This window comes from Perca flavescens, chromosome 16 (genome assembly GCF_004354835.1).
Source record: "Perca flavescens isolate YP-PL-M2 chromosome 16, PFLA_1.0, whole genome shotgun sequence".
NCBI lineage: Eukaryota > Metazoa > Chordata > Actinopteri > Perciformes > Percidae > Perca > Perca flavescens.
Window position 1 is genome coordinate 29,027,702 of NC_041346.1, and position 23,491 is coordinate 29,051,192.

A 23,491-nucleotide genomic window follows, 5' to 3' on the forward strand; every position below is an offset into this window, starting at 1 on the left:
GTATTCCAGCTGTTCCGCCTGAATCCTTCTCTCCATCTCGGAGGCGTTGGGATGTTCTCCTTTGACCCGGTACGGAGGCTGCCCCGCGGTCATCTCGTAAATCAGGCAGCCGAGGCCCCACCAGTCCACGCTCATCCCGTAATGCTTGCGGCCGATCACTTCAGGAGCTGAAATGAGGAAATAAAAATAAAAATGTTTAGTCCACAGAGACAAAAGGAGGCGAGAGAGAAAACCACAGATGTTGCAGTCCATAGAGAGTGCCTTGAACACAAATGTTCTCACGCTTCTGCTAAAAAAAAAAAAAAGGTTAAGGTTAGGGCTGCACAATTTCCTTTTTGTTTGTTTCAAATTCAACAAGCAATTTGTTGTATTTTAGCAGAATACTGAAAGACAGAAGTACACTTTAATTTTTATTTATCGCAATTAATATCGTTATCACGATATTCAACGTTATCGCATATTTTCCTCATATCATGCATGTGGAGCCCGTCCACAGCAGGACATTAGCTTATCTTCTGTGTCTCCTGTCTGAAGACATTTAGACCCCTAAAAACCTCTATCACATGGAGGCAGCAGTAGAGCAGCAACTCCTGTGTTCTGGGAGGTACAATTACTGTTTTTGTCAAAGGAGTCTAGTGGCTTTGAAGAGAGCAGAGATAACAGCTTACACACACACACACACACACACACACACACACACACTTACATACAAACACACACTTCCACAAAAACACATTCACATAAACACACACACACTTACATAAACACACACATGCATACATACATTTACACAAGCACACACACACACACACACACACACACACACACACACACACACTTACATAAACATAAACATACACACATTTACACAAGCACACACACACACTTACATACAAACACACACTTTCCACAAAAACACACTCACATAAACACACACACTTACAAACACATACACATGCATTCACACATGCATACACACACACACTTACATACAAACACACACTTCCACAAAAACACATTCACATAAAACACACACACACTTACAAACACATACACATGCATTCACACATGCATACACACACTTACATACAAACACACTCACATAAACATACACACTTACAAACACACACACACATGCACACACACACACACACACACACACACACACACACACACACACACACATACAAACACCCACCCACATACCTACCCATGTATCCCAGAGTGCCCACTACACCTCGCACCAGTTTGCCCTCCGACAGCCTGATGGCCAGGCCCAGGTCAGAGATGCGGATGTGTCCTAGAGGGAACACATACCAAAGAAAGATCCACTCAACCGGTTGAGATGTTTTTAGCAGTGATGACGCACATTCTCTTTTGTGTAATCAATTCCTTTAAGTCCGTCTCCTCCAGCTCTACTGAGGTGTGCAGTGTGAGCTGTCTGCCGTTGTTGCCAAGGAATGAAATAACCATGTGAAGTACTTTAACCAGTAATTAGTAATTATTTAAAAAAACTGTTAAAACAAAAGGTTGTCACAGTTCATCAAACCTGCTGCCAAGGAATGAAGGAACAGGTGCGAAGGTTTCTAAAAATAGACGCCACACCTGATTCCCAGAGGCCTTTCACTTCCTCCACCCGGCTTTGGTTGCACTCTTGTCAAAATACCGTCAACTTGATTGTCTGGCTTATCATTTAGATCTTTGGCACTAATTTCCAAGCTAAAAATAACTGCTGTTATAGATTTGATCAAGTTGTGTCTACAGAGTTAGGAATGTGTCGGTGTTACAGAAAATAAGTTGTTGTTGCAGATCTATTTGTGGCACACTTAAAGGGATACGCCACCGTTTGTTGAAATAGGTCTTATCACGGCCTCCCCTAGCTATAGATTAACCTGACTCCGCCAGATGGATTGCTTCCCATTTGCTCGGCATATCCATCTGGGAACTTTCCGTTGGAGAACTTTTGGGAAGGGGCAGAAATACTGGTTAGCTGATTGGATGAACCATCTGTCTATCACCTATGTTGGTGATAGACGGGCCAAATCAACCAATCAGATCCACAAAGCGTATGAAAATACAACCACAAGCCCCTGCTGCTGCTGCAGGCAAAGCATAGCTCGTTAGCTCAGCAAGCTAGCGACATGTCGGTAAAGGAGATTTGCCGTTTGTGTAACGAGAATTTAGGAATAAAAGGCACCATTTCAGGTTCCCGGTCCATATTCCAAAAGAAGGATCCAAGAGAAAAAAGCATTAGCGAGCGGCTAACAGAATTAAGGCTACCGCTGTCTGAAAATCCTGGTTAGCTGATTGGATAAACCATCTGTCTATCACCACCTAACCCACCTCAAAACCAACGCTGATTGGCCCTGTCGTTTGGCTAACGGCTCCAAATTTTCTCTGCCTCAAGATGTCAGACTGATCTGCGAGTGGAAAACTGGAGCTCGCCAGATCAGGACGGTCTCACGAGGCTAGCTGTAGATAGGTGGGGTCTCCTCTAGCTGTAGATAGGTGAGGTCTCCTCTAGCTGTAGATAGGTGGGGTCTCCCCTAGCTGTAGATAGGTGAGGTCTCCCCTAGCTGTAGATAGGTGGGGTCTCCCCTAGCTGTAGATAGGTGGGGTCTCCTCTAGCTGTAGATAGGTGAGGTCTCCCCTAGCTGTAGATAGGTGGGGTCTCCCCTAGCTGTAGATAGGTGGGGTCTCCTCTAGCTGTAGATAGGTGGGGTCTCCCCTAGCTGTAGATAGGTGGGGTCTCCTCTAGCTGTAGATAGGTGGGGTCTCCCCTAGCTGTAGATAGGTGGGGTCTCCCCTAGCTGTAGATAGGTGGGGTCTCCCCTAGCTGTAGATAGGTGGGGTCTCCTCTAGCGCCGCCGCTAGTTAGCTTAGCGTAGTGAATGGAATCCTATGTTGCCAGTTAGCATGTTGTGAGTAAAAGTGAGCCAACAAAAGACAAAAAAACAACCTAATTACTTGCACTGAGACAAAGAAATGCGTTGGCCCACCTATCTACAGTCAGGGTAGACCGTGATAAGACCTATTTCAACAAACGGTGGAGTATCCCTTTAAACAAACGGGAGGTGGGAACTGTGGCGGTACATACCGTTGTCATCCAACAGAATGTTTTCTGGTTTCAGATCCCTGCAAAGATCAAAACACAGCATTTGATTTCAGTGAGTACAGGATTGGTCAAAGTCATTTAACAATGTAAAAACATGTTCACAATGTATACATTATTCTGCATGATTAGTGCTTTAACTTTTGGTACTTTAAGTATATTCGAAGCTAATACTTTTGTACTTTTCATTACTCTTGCGTGTCAGCTGCGTGGATTTTTCTACGTCTTTACACACCAGAAACGTGTCTGACTGCTGCTGCTGCTGCTGTTAGCCTTTGTCTGTACACATGGATGTTTCCCATTGATAAAATGAAATACCATGTTAAACATAAATATATACTGATCTGATTACAGCAAAGACAAAGTCGGCAGTATTGACGGCAAAATAGGCTCCAGAATATTTCGTAATGTATTGACAGGTGCAATATTAGAAAATAGATTTTTTTATTTTTATTACATTTATATCTGCATTTATATCAACATGTCATTTATTAATATGTATTTGTGTCCAACTGACATATAAACATGTTTTCCTATTCTATTTTGCCTGGAAATGTCGCGTGAAAAATAGGCGTCAGTCCTATTTCTAGCTTGAACGCGTTTTCGAGCCGCACCTGAGACGTGCGTGTCACGCGTTAACCTGTTAACGTGGGAGCCCAAATATGAACGGACAGCGTTATTGCCACAGTAATATACACTTAACGCGGGATTTGCCTTGCAGGTTGTTGCATACACAAACAAACAAACAAACATATTGAACATTAATAAGAACTAGAGAATGCAATTTTTGAAGATATTGCATTGTGAATGCTGTACGTTGAAAGGCTGGCGCTACCCAGAAGGTATAAGAGAGGTGGAACATTTTAAAGTTTGGGTGGTATGAATGAGTAGACAACAGTTGAAAATGAATGAATGTATGAATTTGTGTCAAGTTTGAAAATTCCGTCTATTCAATTGAATGGGGAAAATTTCCCCGAAAACGTTAGTTCGGAAAATATGAAAGTTATGGAAATTTTGTATAGGAGACATGGAATGTCCTAATCGTGCTGAACGTTTTGACCACTAAGGTCTTTTATATAGACCTTAGTGGTCCCCTAATACTGTGTCTGAAGTCTCTTTTATATAGACCTTAGTGGTCCCCTAATACTGTATCTGAAGTCTCTTTTATATAGACCTTAGTGGTCCCCTAATACTGTATCTGAAGTCTCTTTTATATAGACCTTAGTGGTCCTCTAATACTGTATCTGAAGTCTCTTTTATATAGACCTTAGTGGTCCCCTAATACTGTATCTGAAGTCTATTTTAAATATAGACCTTAGTGGTCCCCTAATACTGTATCTGAAGTCTATTTTAAATATAGACCTTAGTGGTCCCCTAATACTGTATCTGAAGTCTCTTTTATAAAGACCTTAGTGGTCCCCTAATACTGTGTCTGAAGTCTCTTTTATATAGACCTTAGTGGTCCCCTAATACTGTATCTGAAGTCTCTTTTATATAGACCTTAGTGGTCCCCTAATACTGTGTCTGAAGTCTATTTTAAATATAGACCTTAGTGGTCCCCTAATACTGTATCTGAAGTCTCTTTTATATAGACCTTAGTGGTCCCCTAATACTGTATCTGAAGTCTCTTTTATATAGACCTTAGTGGTCCCCTAATACTGTGTCTGAAGTCTATTTTAAATATAGACCTTAGTGGTCCCCTAATACTGTATCTGAAGTCTATTTTAAATATAGACCTTAGTGGTCCCCTAATACTGTATCTGAAGTCTCTTTTATATAGACCTTAGTGGTCCCCTAATACTGTATCTGAAGTCTCTTTTATATAGGCCTTAGTGGTCCCCTAATACTGTATCTGAAGTCTATTTTATATAGACCTTAGTGGTCCCCTAATACTGTATCTGAAGTCTCTTTTATATAGACCTTAGTGGTCCCCTAATACTGTATCTGAGGTCTCTTTTATATAGACCTTAGTGGTCCCCTAATACTGTATCTGAAGTCTCTTTTATATAGACCTTAGTGGTCCCCTAATACTGTGTCTGAAGTCTATTTTAAATATAGACCTTAGTGGTCCCCTAATACTGTATCTGAAGTCTCTTTTATATAGACCTTAGTGGTCCCCTAATACTGTATCTGAAGTCTATTTTAAATATAGACCTTAGTGGTCCCCTAATACTGTATCTGAAGTCTATTTTAAATATAGACCTTAGTGGTCCCCTAATACTGTATCTGAAGTCTATTTTAAATATAGACCTTAGTGGTCCCCTAATACTGTATCTGAAGTCTATTTTAAATATAGACCTTAGTGGTCCCCTAATACTGTATCTGAAGTCTATTTTAAATATAGACCTTAGTGGTCCCCTAATACTGTATCTGAAGTCTCTTTTATATAGACCTTAGTGGTCCCCTAATACTGTATCTGAAGTCTCTTTTATATAGACCTTAGTGGTCCCCTAATACTGTGTCTGAAGTCTATTTTAAATATAGACCTTAGTGGTCCCCTAATACTGTATCTGAAGTCTCTTTTATATAGACCTTAGTGGTCCCCTAATACTGTATCTGAAGTCTATTTTAAATATAGACCTTAGTGGTCCCCTAATACTGTATCTGAAGTCTATTTTAAATATAGACCTTAGTGGTCCCCTAATACTGTATCTGAAGTCTATTTTAAATATAGACCTTAGTGGTCCCCTAATACTGTATCTGAAGTCTATTTTAAATATAGACCTTAGTGGTCCCCTAATACTGTATCTGAAGTCTCTTTTATATAGACCTTAGTGGTCCCCTAATACTGTATCTGAAGTCTATTTTAAATATAGACCTTAGTGGTCCCCTAATACTGTATCTGAAGTCTCTTTTATATAGGCCTTAGTGGTCCCCTAATACTGTATCTGAAGTCTATTTTATATAGACCTTAGTGGTCCCCTAATACTGTATCTGAAGTCTCTTTCCCGAAATTCAGCCTTGGTGCAGAATTACAGCCACTAGAGCCAGTCCCACAATGAGCTTTCCTTAGGATGTACCATTTCTGTGTCTGTAGCTATCTATGATGTCTAAGGAACTTCAAAAATATTTTACTTTTTCGATTCAATAAAAGCAGGTCGATAAACTTTACACGTCTGGTCCTGGATGTGAGTCTCATTTCCCAGTGTGGCCCTTAGTGAAGTTGAGTTTGACACCCCTGATTTAGAGAATTGCTGAAGCAGAAACCCACTGACCGATACAGTATTGAATTCTGGTGGAGGTGAATTAAACCGCAGCAGACTTCTGCAGCGTAGAAGCGCACTCTCTTTTTGTCCAGGCCGGGCTCTCCGATGTTGTGAATGTGAAACCTCAAATCCCCGCCGCTCATCATGGTCAGAACCATGCAGAGGGCGTGCTTTGTCTCGTAAGCGTACGCCAGATTCACCTGAATGGACAGCGAGAAAGAGTATATAAAGCTGGGAATATTCTATGTGTTTTCTTATTGTCAACAAATCTCTATTAAAATTTAAAAAAAGGCCAAAACCATAAAGTGTTAATCCATCTCCCAATGCTGTCTGACTTCCTGTCTGTCTCTCAGCTCCAAGCCTTTTTTTTTCAGCTTTTGCCTATTGGACATTGTGATTGGCTTTCGAATCTGTGACGTTACCCAATCAAGCTACCCGGGGTATGTTTGAAAGTCAGATTTTAGTGCACAGACATCTCCTCTTGTGTCACAGGGCAATGTGACAACACCTGTCTAGTGACAAAACTTTGCACAGATACAGGTCAGTCATTTTAGGGGACATGATCATAAGAAATACACATTTTTGTGTAGAGGGGATCTGGATGGCTTGTGGTTCGGAGGTAGAATGGGCGCCCCATATTCTGTTAGAGCATCATCTCCAGGCTCCTCCAGGCCTCATGTCCAACAAGACATCATGACTTTGCGTAAACATACACGTCCCTTTCCTAAAGCCAAATGGCGTGTTATCTGGACGGATTTAGAGCTTTCCACGTGTATGCCTACGCTGTATACAGCGGATGTAAACATGCACGCGTCTTATCGCGAGAACGTGCCGTACTATCGCGAGAACAATAAAAAAAGGTTGGGTTTAGTAACACAAAAAAAACTACAAAAACACGACGGTGACATACGTTACACGCTTAGGAAAACAATAAACGCTTGGGTTTAGGAAAGAAAACATTGGGGAAGGCTTAAAAAAACGAAATTATAAAAAGATTGAAAAACGCCACACACAGGACCTGATCCCAGCTCTCCTGGGTGAAAGTCCTGTGTTTTACCCATCCACCACCCCAACCAATCTCCCTCTGCAGACTTCCCTCCTTTCATACTACTCAACATGGCAAAAATTCACACGAAATGAAGGTCAATGGTGGCCAAACGGTGTTGATAAACACGCTAAAAACGGCATACGAATTGGCGTGTCATACATACGCCACTTTATGAGATCAGTCTGCCATGTCTAAGTGTTCCTGAGCAAGACACTGAACCCCAAGTTTCTCCCCGGACCCTTTGTGTAAAGCTGTCCACTGCTCCTAATACTTGGGATGGGTTAAATGCAGTAATAGAATTTCACTAGATTGTACTGTATGTATGTACGAATGAGGATTCACGTTTGTAAAGTATAATCCACATTTGGTGCTCTAGTCTAGTGAGTGTGTGTGGCAGCAGGACGGTGTGATTGAGTCAAAATTAACTAAACATATAACTACAAAAACAATTATTACAAATATTAGTTAATGGGATGGTTTTGGTTTGGATTCGTTGTCATCATTAAACTGATAGTATATCATCAAACTTGTCTTTTAACGTGATTTTACAAGCTTTTTGGAAAGCCGAATGGTTAAACAGAAAGAGCCTAACTGTTGTGTGGTAATCTCACCACGAATCGACTGTCCAGCCCTTCCAGGATCTCTTTCTCGTTGAGAGCCATGGCTTCCCCCATCCTCTTCTTCACGTGAGTCTTCTCCAGCTTTTTGCAGGCGTACATCATCCCCGTGGCTCGCATCTGACACGCCCACACCTGCAAACAGAACAGATTATGGTCAATTTATCGTTATGGATGTCCCTTATTTTCGGCCAAGTGTACGTCACCTTCCTCTGTCTCTGTGTTGGGGTTCTAACCTCCGGTGGATTTGTGAGGACTATGGTTAACTGCTCCTCAGATCTCTGCAGGGTAAATCAAGACAGCTAGCTAGACTGTGTCCAATCTGAGTTTTCTGTTGCATGACTAAAACTACTTTTGAACGTACACATGTTCCACCAAAACAAGTTCCTTCCCGAGACTATTTTGCAGAGGCACCGTGGTTCCGTCCGGCGCTTAGTGCGCTTTGGAGGAAGGTCTGGCAATGTGAGACCAATTCGGGCAAAACAACTACCCATGCAGAAAGATCTGGTTTTGATTTGTGCAGGTTCTCAGATATATCACAGTTCTCTACTGAAGAAATGTGTCCCATAAAAACAAGGAAAACTGTTTCTGGAGAAACATGCTGCCGCTGAACAATCACAAATGAAATCACCCCTCCCTTCCAATCTATTGCGGGTGAAGGTAGAAATCAGATCTTAAAATCTGGACAAACCAAAACGATCTAATACCAGAGAAATATAAAGGGATGTGACTTCAGTCTTACCTCTCCGAACCCTCCTTTCCCCAGAAGTCTGTACTGTCTAAACGTCTGCTTGGTGATGGGCTGCCTTGAAGAGAAAGATAGACAGGTTGTTGTTTTCATTCTGAAAATGAAATGTCTTAACGCAAACTGTGACATCAATGTGGCACACATTCAAAAATGAAGGCACCTGAGTGTTTTGAATACAAGCAGACAAACCAGCTTCCCAACCAACTGCAATACATTGTTTTATAATTGTCTCATTTCCTCATTTCAGAACGCACGTACTGACCTCTCCAACATCTTCCACTGCAGGAAACGGTCGAAAAACATGCTCCCCTGGTACTGGATGAAAGGCTCGCCACTCAGGAGTTTATGTAGGTCTCTAAGACACCAAACAGAGAGGTTAAGTCTTTATTCTCTAAAAACATATGCACAGGATGCAAAGTCAAAATATCAATTTATGTCCGTAGGAGGCCTCTTTATTTTACATTACATGTCATTTAGCTGATGCTTTTATCCAAAGCGACTTACAATTGCTATATATCAGAGGCCACACTCCTCTGGAACAACTAGTGCCTTGCTCAGGGACACATTGGTTGATAATTCGCAATGGGAATCGAACCTGGGGGTCTCCCACACCAAAGGAATGTGTCATATCCACTGCGCCATCACCACCAGATTCCCACTTCATGTTTATTCTTTTTATTAAAAACAATCCAAAACAATTTTTTTTTATTTATTTAAATGCCTGGAAGGCCTCAGTTATAAAACAGACAAATCATATTTTAGTTGCTTTTTAGAGCTTTCTAGTTGTACATTTAGTCGATATCAACGACGTTTCATTTCTAGGATTGTTCAGGTGCCGCCGGAAATCCTGCCGGATGTCCCTTATTTTCGGCCGGATTTCCCTCTTTTTGGGTAGGATGTCCGTCCCCTTCCTCTGTCTCTGTGTTGGCGTTCTAACCTCCGGTGGATTTGTGAGGACTATGGTTAACTGCTCCTCAGATCTCTGCAGGGTAAATCCAGACAGCTAGCTAGACTATCTGTCCAATCTGAGTTTTCTGTTGAACGTTCCACCAAAACAAGTTCCTTCCAGAGGCTATTTTGCAGAGGCACAGTCACTGTGTCCGACTCTTAGCGCCGCCCAACGCCAGGAACACACCGCGCGCTGAAGCGCCTCGGGCGGGGCACCGCAGCAATAGTTTTGGCGATTTCGGCAACCTATTTCTTCCACGAGCCACGAGCGAATGTGTCAACCCAGGACCGATCAATCGCAGGACCCTGAATTGAATCCAATCAATATTGAATCATTGCAGACTTCAAGATATCAGCAAATATCGTATCGTCGTCCAAATAATCAATATAAAATGGTATCGTGATAACACTTGTGATTTACACTCCCTAGAAAGAGCGTGCACGGACTTACTCTCTGCAGTCGTGGAAGACGTCCAGGCAGGGGTCGAGCTCCAGCTTCTGGATGCAGCTGTGTTCGTGCTGCAGCATGATGGACACACACTGAATGGACTGAAAGAACATGGACAGTAAGTAGGGAGCAGACTGAAGTATGTATTGAGGTTGTTAGCAGCCGTTAAAATCCAGGTGGGTTTCTGGGTGGGGGCAGAACTAATTTAAAAATGGAGTTCAGGGTTTCCCACGCCATTATAAGACTTAAGTGCAGCACGCAAGCCGTTTTTTGGCAGCACCTAAGCCAAATAAATGCAAAATCATTGTGAGCATCAAAACTAACTCAGACTTCTAATGATTGAAGTCGACTTCTTTAGCAAGTTTTGTCTTTAAGTTTTTTTTTTTTTGTGTTATTTCATTTATTATCTGCTCTAGCTTTTTAATCAATGTTTAGACACAGATATGGGAATAATAACGGTCCAAATGATGTCAAATTGCATTTGTTTTTGTTTTTTTTATCAAAAAACATAAAATTTTCTTGAGGGAGGACCCATGGGATGAATCAATAGCCCATAACGGCCATTAGAATTTAGAAAAAAAAACCAGAATGCAGGAAATGAAGTTTTTTATAAGCTCAAAATTTCAATTTTGCTCTAAAGTGGAGACCCCCCCCACACACACACACACACACACCCCAATGTTGAACCCAAACTTACGCCCTTGCCTCTGCCAAATATGCGCACCTAAGTCTTTCAAAAAACCGAGGCAAAACACTGGAGTTGTATTTGTTCTAAGTATATGTTGTAAGAAAAATGAGGGATGTCCCGATCGCAAATATGGGCTTTTTTATTAACTGATCGGGGATCTGCCGTCACCCAGATCACCTCAGCTGAGCACAATTTGAGGCAGAACGTAAACTCGCGAAGTAACTTGGCATTGCTCATTAACGTGCTAAAATGTCAGCAGTGTGGAAGTATTTTAAGTTTAAGGTTATTTCATTTATATTGCACTTTAAAAGCTAACAAGTTTGCAGCAAAGTACTTCACAAAGAAAAAAATATGTATACAAGCATATATATATATATATATATATATATATATATATATATATATATATTAGGGGTGGTACAGTTCACAAAACCCGCAATTCGGTTCGTATTACGGTTTTAGGGTCACAGTTTTCAGGTTCTGTACGGTTCTTGTTATATTTTCTTTTAGTCTTTAACACTCCAGAAATATACTTCAGCATATGATATATAGCTTAATTATCCACAAAGTAGGATACCGTACAACCCCTAATAATATATATATATATATATATATATATATATATATATATATATATATATATATATATATATATATAAAGATTAAGTGGCAATAGGACATCATAAGTTGAGACATAAATTGAAAGCCTAGAAAAGAAAACCGGTTAAACACAATTAAAATGAAAACTAGAAAGTCAAAAAAAAAAAAGTCCCAACATTTTAACCTGCAATATCTGCAGTGCGATCATTTTCACAAGGTGGTAGCAAGAGATCGGATCGGGACTCGGTGTCGGCAGATATTCAAATTCATACTTTGAAAAATCAGATTGGGTTTGAGGGCCAAAAAAGCTGATTGGGAATTCCCTAAAACAACTAGAGATGGTCCGATATCATTTTTTGCTTCCCGCTAGTAACTTTCACAACGTTACCGGCGGCTGTCAATTTAAAGCCCCGCTGGTGTCCTTATCGGAACATCTCTAAAAACAATACAACATGAATGTTTGTGAGCAGTAAAGTCTGGTTTTCTGTGTGTTGGTCAGACCTGAGTCCTGAAGAATCTCTGAATGATGCTTAAGCCAGATTCTCTCCTCAAATCATCCGACTTTTTCTCAAAGGCGTCCTGAAGGAGAGAAAGGAGACGCAGAAACAGATGATAGTGTTGATGTTACAGGTCAGTTCCTTCAAAGCTTTTAAACGGAAAGAAGAACATTTATTACATTTCATTTATTCCCAAAACTCAGCCTTGAGATAGACTCTGAAAAGTTGATTTGCAAAAAAAAACATTTAAAAGCCATGCTTAAACTTAATAAACCAACTCTAGTTTGATCAAGTTCACACAAAAACATCATTTAGGGGAATAAAGTAAAAACTTTTTCAGTGGTGGAATGTAACTAAGTACATTTACTCCAGTACTGTACTTAAGTCCAAATGTTGACTTTACTTGAGTCTTTTCTTTTCATGCCACTTTCTACTTCTACTCTGCTACATTTCAAAGAGAAATATTGTACTTTTTACTCCACTACCTTCATCTGTTACAGCTTTAGTTACTAGTTACTTTAGTTACTCCACTACATTCATCTGTTACAGCTTTAGTTACTAGTTACTTTACACATTAAAGTGCTCATATTCTGCTCATTTTCAGGTTCATGATTGTATTGAGAGGTTATATCAGAATAGTTTTACATGGTTTAAATTTCAGAAAACACCATATTTTTGTTGTACTGCACATTGCTGCAGCTCCTCTTTTCACCCTGTGTGTTGAGCTCTCTGTTTTAGCTACAGAGTGAGAAATCTCAACTTCTGTAACATCTTTGTTGTCAGTCGCACATGTGCAGTAGCTAGGTAAGGACTACATGAGCTAGCTAGCTGTTTCTCCAACTTCAGTCAGTTACAAGGCAGGATTAGCCGGGAGACTTCTTCTAAACGAGGGTGCACTTTTAACTTTGCGTGAAATCCCTACAGAACAACGACATGATACATTCAGAAACCATATCTCACTCAAAACAGCATGGATGTTTTTTTTCCCCAAGTTTGTATGTGTGTGGAAGCACCAGAGACACGAAATAACACCCCAAATCCCAGAAAAAAAGTGATTTTTTTCAGAATATAGGCACTAAGATTCTAAAAACAGTGGAATCTGTTTTTGCAAATGAACCCTTTTATGTTCCTGTGATTAGAAGTGACTATATATTTCTGATTGTGATAACATACGGCGTACGGAGTCTGTGTGTATCGCGTTTCACATCAAAGACATCCTGCACCAAAACAAGCCACGGCATTCATTACGTACGGAAAATATTTCCCCCCCATTCTTATCTTTCTGCCTTTATCCAAACGTTGGTCAGCTGCCAACTTTTTGTTCATAGTAAATTCCATGAACAGGTTGTGAAATACACATTGCGTCACACACTTGTTGTTGTTCTCGCTTCAGATTTGCTCCTGAATCTTTTTTTGTTACTTGATCCATTCCTGACACTAAAAAAAGTGTCCGATTTGGAGTTTTGAAAGCCAAATTTTTGCGATAACGTTGTTGAATATCGGGATAACGATATTACTTAGCGATAAATAAACCCATATTAAAGTGTGCTCAGTTCTGCTCTTTCAGTATTCTGCTAAAATACACCAAACTGCTGGTTGAATTTAAAAAGAAGTGAAAGGAAATCATTTCCAACTTTCTTTTATCAAACAAATTGAACATTGAATTGAATATAGAAAGCAGCACTTAAAAAAAAAAGAAGTTAAAGTGCAGTTTTCTGCTGATGTTTTCTTTCAACTAACACAAAAAACCTCACAGTGTCTTTCGCAATGTGTTCATTGCGGCGGTTGATATTGCGATAGTCTATGTACACGACATTCCACTTCTGGGATTGCTCTGGTGCCGTCAGAAATTCCACTGGATGTCTCTCTTTTCGGCCGGATGTCCATTAGCTTCCTCTTTCTGCGTGTTGGCGTTCTACAGCGCTGTGGAGAAGGTCTGGCAAAGCGAGACTAAGGGGGCTTTCACACCTGAAAGTCCGAACCGAGGTTGATGTTTTTGCATTTGATCCGTTTTTTTCCCCCCAACTGGCTGCTCTCTCTGTGCTGCCACTTTGAAGTTTTGTTGCGATGTTGGGGAAGTGACACATGGGAACTTTATTTGGGGTTTGAGGAGCTGCAGTATTTATTCAGAGACCAACTGAAACCTACGCTGTACATTTACTACCACTTAACACGTAAACTGCTGATGTATTCTCTGCTCTGATAGCTGAGTGCTGACACCGTCTCTCTCATGTACACACTACTGGTGCGTTTGTTTTGTCCACCGAAGTCGATTTACGAGTTGTTTTCCGGAGTTATGAACCGGATGTTGCAAAAAGAACGCCCCCCCCCCTCCGAGGTCGTATATATACAACTCGTCAAGTCGTCTGAACTCAGAGGACCCCGAGTTCACTTTCACAGATGGCTACGTCATGCATCACACTTAGTAAACATTGTGGTTTCCTACAATTTTAAGCACTTTTGTCGTTGTTGTAACCAAATGAAGAAGTCGTACACATAGTGCTGTATACTGCTACCTATAGGCATGTCTCTACAGTCTTATTAGGAGTTAAACATAGTGCTGTATACTGCTACCTATAGACATGTCTCTACAGTCTTATTAGGAGTTAAACATAGTGCTGTATACTACTACCTATAGGCATGTCTCTACAGTCTTATTAGGAGTTAAACATAGTGCTGTATACTGCTACCTATAGACATGTCTCTACAGTCTTATTAGGAGTTAAACATAGTGCTGTATACTGCTACCTATAGACATGTCTCTACAGTCTTATTAGGAGTTAAACATAGTGCTGTATACTGCTACCTATAGACATGTCTCTACAGTCTTATTAGGAGTTAAACATAGTGCTGTATACTGCTACCTATAGACATGTCTCTACAGTCTTATTAGGAGTTAAACATGGTGCTGTATACTGCTACCTATAGGCATGTCTCTACAGTCTTATTAGGAGTTAAACATAGTGCTGTATACTACTACCTATAGACATGTCTCTACAGTCTTATTAGGAGTTAAACATAGTGCTGTATACTGCTACCTATAGACATGTCTCTACAGTCTTATTAGGAGTTAAACATAGTGCTGTATACTGCTACCTATAGACATGTCTCTACAGTCTTATTAGGAGTTAAACATAGTGCTGTATACTGCTACCTATAGACATGTCTCTACAGTCTTATTAGGAGTTAAATACCACCTGATTAGTTATTTAGTAGCTTGTGCAGCTGAAATTGGCTAGAGACGCTCAGTTGCTGTATGACAACAACGACTTTAAGCCGAGTCTGGAGCAGAAAGCAGAGCAGTAGCCTAACGTTAACGTTAATCAAAACGTAATATATTTGTGTAATATGTCAATAACTGGGTGAATAGAATCCTAAATGTTACAAAAATCCATCTTTTCTCCGACTCGTAGTATTGTGTGACAAAAAGAACAACCCACGGTTATTCGTTTTACGACATGGATGTGACGTCCCACTCAAGCTACTCGTCGCAATTACAAGACAAAAAGAACGCACCATAATCTCTGAGCTGTTCTTTAAAGGAGCTTGCCAGGTCACAAATTTATGAATCCCACTATGGCCACGCCAAGACCCGCCCTTCAATCACTACCACTGGCCAGGCGTCCATGCTTACACAAGTCAACACAACCCTATTGGTACAGGTCCTATCCCCTGACCAATCGGCTATCCTAACCTTAACCACTCGAGGTCAAATGCCTAACCAACCAATCGAGCTGCTATTGAAGGGCGGGTCTTGGCGTGGCCATAGTAGGATTCGTAATTTCGCTCCCCGGTCTTATAACACCAAGGTAGCCTGCCAGAGCTTCCTGTATTTGGTCCGAAAGTCCGAACCATCCAAAAAATGCTTTCACACTAGAAATCCGGACCGGACCGTGGTTCAGTTTGATCAGGACCGAGACTACCTCTTTTGGTCGGACCACATTTCGGCCGTTTGGTCCGGACCGTGGTCCGGGGGAGGTTTCACACCTGGAATTTTGGTTCGGACCAAACTGAAAGTCAGAAGTTCCGGACAAAACGTGGTAGGTGTGAAAGCCCCCTAATACCGCGATGGCGATTAACGCTTCTTTTCACTACAATGTAAGAACACCACTAACACCAACTTATTACTAGTTTTACACTCATTTCTGCAATTCATGGTCAATAAACCTTATTTTTAGGAAAATATACCTAATCCTTGAGATAAAAAAAAGCAAAACATTATGAATTATTCAGACTAATATTAAAGGAAAGATAATCACAGAAGGGTGCATGTCAACGGTCAGTCAGGATACCGTTTCGAAACATTTCAATTCTTTTCTCAAATGCTGAAAAATTGAATTAAACACCCAAAATTCACTGAAAGTAGAGATCTGGTAACATCCGTGTTATTTTTGGGTAATTACAATTAGGTAGTAACAGGAAACCCATATTTCTGATGCAGAAATTTAGAAAACGGGGCCAAATTTGACCCAAAGACAACACAAAGGGGTTCAAGTTTCTCTGGATTTCTTGCAGTAGAAATCTTTTTTTATTCCACAGTTGAAAGTGTACAGTACCAGAGCGTCCTGCAGGGAGATGTAGTTCTGCAGATCGGGCCGACTCCGACAGAAGAGCTGGAACAGTTGCTTGCCGATAGGCTGCTTCACACACAGGCTGTAGTAGTCGCGCTCTGACAGGGAGGAAACGAGACACCATCATGTAACACACCATGACCACGTGTACCGACTGAAACAAGTCACAAAGTGCTTTACGTTCATTTAAAAGGACAACGAGCATACAGTTAATATAAGAAATATAGCCAGACAAAATGATAGATGATGAAAAAACTAATTAAAAGTAAATTAAAAAAAATAAAAATAAGCAAGTCTAAATTAGTGAGTTTTTAAAAGAGACGGCCCTAGTCACCTGTAGTTTTCAGGTTTGACATTTACATTTACTCCAGTACTGTACTTCAGTCCAAATGTTGAGGTATTGTACTTTACTTGAGTCTTTTATTGTGAAATATTGGACTTTTTACTCCACTACATTCATCTGTTCCAGCTTTAGTTACTAGTTACTTTAGTTACTCCGCTACATTCATCTGTTCCAGCTTTAGTTACTAGTTACTTTAGTTACTCCGCTACATTCATCTGTTCCAGCTTTAGTTACTAGTTACTTTAGTTACTCCGCTACATTCATCTGTTCCAGCTTTAGTTACTAGTTACTTTAGTTACTCCGCTACATTCATCTGTTCCAGCTTTAGTTACTAGTTACTTTAGTTACTCTGCTACATTCATCTGTTCCAGCTTTAGTTTAGTTACTCCGCTACATTCATCTGTTCCAGCTTTAGTTACTAGTTACTTTAGTTACTCCGCTACATTCATCTGTTCCAGCTTTAGTTACTAGTTACTTTAGTTACTCCACTACATTCATCTGGTACAGCTTTAGTTACTAGTTACTTTAGTTACTCCGCTACATTCATCTTTTCCAGCTTTAGTTACTAGTTACTTTAGTTACTCTGCTACATTTATCTGTTCCAGCTTTAGTTTAGTTACTCCGCTACATTCATCTGTTACAGCTTTAGTTACTAGTTACTTTAGTTACTAGTTACTTTACACATTAAGATTCCTGCACACAGAACACATGTAGTTTATAAAATCTGATGTTTGATTCTAAAGTAAACTAGCCGACAATATAACGGACTACAAGTCCAGCTGAGATGATGAGACCATTAAACACACAGCTGGTTGGATCCTTTACACACACTACAATGGGAGGATTCTTCTGCAATGAGTACTTTTACTGATACTTACAGACTTTTACTTAAGTACTATTTTAAATGCAGGACTTTTACTTTTAACAGAGTATTTTTACAGTGTGGTATTAGCACTTTTACTGAAGAAAAGGGTCTGAATACTCCTTCCACCGCTGTCTATTTTTCCAAATAAACCCTTCAATATATAAAAACTGTCATTAAAACAGATGAAAATGATTCTTAAGCTTGATAAACCAACAGCGGTTTCACTGATATTTCCTGCATTTTTGTCTACGTTTTTCCACTCTTTCCTCCCCTCTTTTAACCACTTTTTTGTCGCTTCTTTTTTTTAGTCTTCTAACAGTGTGGTATTAGTACTTTTACTCAGTAAGTAAAGGATCTGAATAGTTCCAGCGCTGGCCAACAGTGAGCTGTCGGAGGATCTTAGGTTCAGCTGTAGCTTGTACAGGTCAGACCTTCATACTTATCCCCATACAAGCCTTAAGTTAAGTTCTGTACTGATACGTACAGCTTCTCATCAACCTTTTTATTTTTTAAATATTATTTCTAAATGAAACACACACACACACACAAACACAGTCAGAGACACACACACACACACAGACATACACACACACACACACACACATACAGAGACACACACGTAGACACACAAACACTCACAGACACACAGACACACAGTCACAGACAGACGGACAAATACACACAGACAGACACACACACAGTCACTCACTCACACACACACACACACACACAGACACACACTCACTCTCACACACACTTGCACGCACACACACACACACACACACACACAGTCACTCACACACAGACACACACACATACACAGTCAGACATACACACTCACACACATACACACAGTCACAGACATACACACAGACAGACAGAAAGACAAACACATAGTCTCACACACAGTCAGAGACACAGACACACACAGACACACACTCACACACACACAGTCACAGACATACACACTCACACACAGTCACAGACACGCAGTCTCACACACACGCACACACACACACACACTCAAAACACACACACACACACACACACACACAGTCACACACACACACACACACACACACAGTCACACACACACACACCTATGGTCATGGCCAGGTCAGCACACTGACTAATGTGAGGAAAGCGAAACATCTCTCTCCATCTCCAGCTCCTTCCTTTGCTCCCTCCGCCTGCAGAAAACCAGAAAATGAGAAGAGTGGAGAGTGTGAGCTATCTCAGCGTGTTACATCTATCAGCAGTCTGTCATAAAAGTCCGTCCGTGCGTGCGGGCCTAGCCCGTCAGGTTTCAGACAATAGCACGCTCCACTACAGTGAATGAACTATTTATAGCTCGGGGAGCAGGTAGAAGCAAAGCCTGTGGGACCACATTACTCTGCAGCTTACATTCAGCTTTAAATGTCCACGCTGTCACTTGAACTTTACACCTCAGATTTCTCTTTAGCAACTTAAAATGAACAGTACATGAACAGTACAATCAGGTTCCTTTCAGGGAGAATTAAACATTTCACTTTAATGAGAAATTATATGTTTGGTAGGTTTGAATGAGGTTTCCTGCTCAGTGTTTCTTCAATTATACTGTATATCTATACATCTATATAGATAGATATATATTCACTGAGTTTGACTGAACCCAGAGAAGTTTAGGACAAAAAAAGCCAGTTTTGGCATGGATTGATTTTAAAAACAAAAGTGACCTAAAAAGTCCTATCACAGCTGCAATCGGTGCACTTGTAATCTGTGATCAGTTTCATCATTTATCATCTATCATCTTTAACGCCGTTGTTGTTTAGGGAAGTCACCGTCCCCAGATCAGCCAACCAAAACACAGCTGGAGACACTTGTGATCCTCAAATTCAGTCCAAAAACCCCCTCTTAAAAACTCAGATTTATCTGAAACCAAATGCACCACGTGTTACAATCAGCCTCCGGTTTGATCTAAAAGTATATTAGTAATAAATAATAAGCATCCTCTGTCACTGTAACGACTTCCAAGAAGTGAGAAAATGAGTTTAACAAACATTTTGGATGCACATTTAGTAGATAAAAGCAGAAATAAAGGACTCTTACCTTCTCTGGCTTTAATAAGAGCACTATTTGCCACCATGCTTTCAATCTCCATGTCAGAGAGAGAGAGAGAGAGAGAGAGAGTGTTTTTTTTTTTTTATAAAGTTGTCCCGTTTTTTTTTGTCCCTACAGCCAGTGTTCATGCACCTGTGATAAAATAAGAAGTCATCAGCTGCCGCGATACTGAGAGAGCAACAGTCCAGTTGGTTGAGTTAAAGTAATGAGAGGAGTGGCTATTTGCTGGCTGGCTGGCTGGCTGGCTGTCTAACCTGCGGTCCCTGTGACTCACTGATGAATGGACAGGCAGGTGTTTGCACTCCTGGTAGGGCCGCATCCTCCAACCACAGGACACTCCCTCGCCTCAGAGGCGGGACAAACACTCATCACTATGTGGGGAAGGAGATCTTAGTGTCTCAGAGGATAAAACACAGAGCAGTATGGGTACTTTTCATCATTTACATTCAGGGGGCGATTCCAGGATTTTTTTTTTACAGGTGCCCTGCAATACAAAACCGTTTTTACTTGCATTTTTTTTAAATATGTCAGGTCCATATGTATTTGTGTTATGTGGTGAATGTGAAAATGAACTGCTACCTCCTCTGTCAGCTCTAGCCACTGAACAGAAATAAGCGGAGAAATCGGACCAATCACAAAAGCTGGTCAGTCTGACATCATGTTGTATGAGCTCATTACTATTCATGAGCTCGCCCAGTTGGGCTGGGTAAAGGATTCTGACAGCCAGGCTCTCATTGGCTAGCTGTTAGCCAATCAGATTCAAACAGCTTAGCTTGTTGAATATTAATGTGAACTGGCACAAATCGAGCTGAGTCTTCCTGCAGGCTTTCTATACCGCGCTAGAATGGCTTGAAACAAGGTAACCAAGGCATTTTTTACACAAAAAATGTTACAGAGTCCATGGTAGAACTTCAGACATCACCACAAAGTCATGAAATACGTGTGGCAGGGCACCTTTAAGTGGTAGGGCACAGATGGGGTGGGGGGGGGCAATTCTCAGCCGGGGGTTATTAAATATTAAACAATACACATTTTCTATAAGCTCAGTCAGCCACTTTAAAAAAAACAACTATTCCAGTGCTGTTCCATGGTATCAGCATTTTGGATAGTCATCATAGAAAACATGAATTGGTCATGTGACAAGGGCTTGGGAAAGTTAGCAGAACTGGCAGCCAAGTGACTATACTCTGATCCAATAGAAATCACAGTTGCCTGATTGTTTGTTGTTGCCTGTTTACATTTAAATGTTTGCTTACGTCAAATTTCACAAAGTTTATTCACAAACTAGTTCAACAAACAAGTAGAATCATAAAAGAAAAAGTGCAGATATGAGAAATGGGCCCCATGGAATCTGCAGGCGCAGACTTTTCGCGCAGATTTCCCCACTACAATTTGAGCAAATTAAAATCTAAAACTTATCACATCTCCACTTTTGAACAGAAAAACAGGCCTCTAAATTTTTGCAGATTTTCATTCTGCATCTCCGCTGCTAACTAACACAGAAAAAAGACAGAAATTCCACACATTTTGCTAGGGTCTGCTGATAATGATGATGCAGTATATTAAGCTTTTTATATAGGGGCCCAGACACCATCTGTTGCACGACTAAAACAACCTTTGAACGTACACATTCCACCAAAACAAGTGCCTTCCCGAGGCTATTTATACCTTCCTCTGTCTCTGTGTTGGCGTTCTAACCTCCGGTGGATTTGTGAGGATTATGGTTAACTGCTCCTCAGATCTCTGCAGGGTAAATCCAGACAGCTAGCTAGACTATCTGTCCAATCAGAGTTTTCTGTTGCACGACTAAAACTACTTTTGAACGTACACATGTTCCACCAAAACAAGTTCCTTCCCGAGGCTATTTTGCAGAACATTTAGCGCAGCCCAAGACGATTGTGATTGGTTTAACCCTCCTGTTTGGCCTCGGGTCGAATTTGACTCATTTTCAAAAAGTTTCTATATCAGAAATGTGTGTTTCCTTCAACAGAATTTTCAAAAAAAATAAACAACGTGGATGGTTCCCAACAACACTCTTCACAAGTGAAATAAATGATCAGTTAACTACTTTCATCGAATTTGGGTGTTTTATTAAATTTATATAAAAAAATTAAATAAAAAAAAAAAGATGAAAAAAGTGACAAAAATGTAGGGGGAAATAAAAAAAAATTAAATAAAAAAAGAAAACGTTGAAAAAAACCGACAAAAACATTGGAAAAAGTGACCAAGACTTTGGAAACAGCTTCAAAAACGTTGTAAAAAGAAGCGAAAAAACGGCCTTAAACGTTATTATTATTAAATTTCTACCCAGAAAAAAAAAAGTTTCCTAATAGGCGAGTAGACAACACAAGGGTTAAAAATAAAATGCCAATAAACCAGAGCACGTTTTTCTCCCATCCCAGAATGCTGTGTGGACTAGCCAGACCCTCCTCCGCAGTGCTGTGGAGGAAGGTCTGGCAATGTGAGACTAACTCACATCCCAACCTGTGATGCACAACAAATACGTATAACAGTTTGATGATACTTTTGCCTTAGTTTAGTTTAGTATAAGCCAAGGATCCCCAATAGCTGACGACGTGGGGTCCAAAAGTAATTATTTAAATGTATTAGTTTTGCTTGAAATACATTACTTACAAATTGTAATATTGGCGCTTTTACTTAAGTAAATGGTTCTTCAGCCACAGATGTGATTTTCCTCCACAGATCCACATTCAAACAGTTCTTATAATTTAAAGGGAGGACCCTGACACCTGGTGGACAGACAACAGCGCTGCAGCTAAAGATCCAATCACAATCATCTGTTATTTCATTTCTAGCAGCTGTTGTTCAATTTCTGATGTCTGTTATTTGTCCAAAAACAATGTGTGCATGGATATTTTTATAATCTGTCTCTTTTAATGGGTTATATTAGATTTAATCGATAAGAACATAGGATAGGTATATAGAAGCTTTTTCTTCAGCCTAATCCTTTAACTCACTATGGACTGTTTGAGTTTACAGTGTGATGTGTATATAATTCTTGTTTTTATGATGAAAAAAAACAAAAAACTGTAGCACAGACAGTAAAATCCTTCACCCTGTCTCGTGTTATTCTGCTTATCTTAACACACATGCTTATCAACTTAGGTTTATTATAAATTGAATCTAGTTGTGCGCCAAACCCCAAAAGACAGGAAACTGTTTTTTCAAACTGCAATTATGCAACATTCAAACCTGATGCTATACACGCCAGAGGCGGTTTAGAACCGAGACGCCCCACTCAGAGTAGTTTCCTGTCTGCCTACACGTTTTTTGCTGTGTGCACCACATTGACGGCTGCTGTCTGGCCCGGATCTACCATATGGGCATTGTGTGTGTGTGTGTGTGTGTGTGTGTGTGTGTGTGTGTGTGTGTGTGTGTGTGTGTGTGTGTGTGTGTGTGTGTGTGTGTGTGTGTGTGTGTGTGTGTGTGTGTGTGTGTGTGTGTGTGTGTGTGTGTGTCTGTGTTCTTGTTTAACTATATATCCAAAAACCGTGAGTCCAGTATACTTGTGGGGTACTGACAGCTTTGTGGGCCCAAAATGCTGGACCCCACAAGATTAAAGGGCTGTTGGATAGATACGCACCAAACAAGCCACTTTGAAATATTGCTCTTCTCACAAATACAAAAGTTGGGTGACCCTCCCCCCTAGACTAAAAACAATTGGATGAATCTCCCATCA

The 23,491-nt window shown here is 40.5% G+C and overlaps 1 protein-coding gene across 1 annotated transcript in view; it reads right to left on the minus strand.

Annotated features, from left to right (window-relative positions):
* Positions 1-19,831, minus strand: part of grk5 (G protein-coupled receptor kinase 5) — a 25,131-nt gene extending 5,300 nt beyond the window's left edge. The window contains exons 1-12 of the mRNA XM_028600880.1: positions 19,780-19,831; positions 18,792-18,881; positions 16,469-16,581; positions 11,917-11,994; positions 10,131-10,228; positions 8,994-9,086; positions 8,726-8,789; positions 7,978-8,118; positions 6,328-6,518; positions 3,098-3,135; positions 1,211-1,300; positions 1-167 (exon numbers count right to left, since the gene is read on the minus strand). The exon at positions 1-167 is cut by the window's left edge and continues 42 nt beyond it. Coding sequence (XP_028456681.1) covers positions 1-167; positions 1,211-1,300; positions 3,098-3,135; positions 6,328-6,518; positions 7,978-8,118; positions 8,726-8,789; positions 8,994-9,086; positions 10,131-10,228; positions 11,917-11,994; positions 16,469-16,581; positions 18,792-18,881; positions 19,780-19,831 — 1,215 coding nt within the window. The remainder of the gene's footprint in view (positions 168-1,210; positions 1,301-3,097; positions 3,136-6,327; positions 6,519-7,977; positions 8,119-8,725; positions 8,790-8,993; positions 9,087-10,130; positions 10,229-11,916; positions 11,995-16,468; positions 16,582-18,791; positions 18,882-19,779) is intronic.
* Between the last annotated feature and the right edge of the window lie 3,660 nt (positions 19,832-23,491).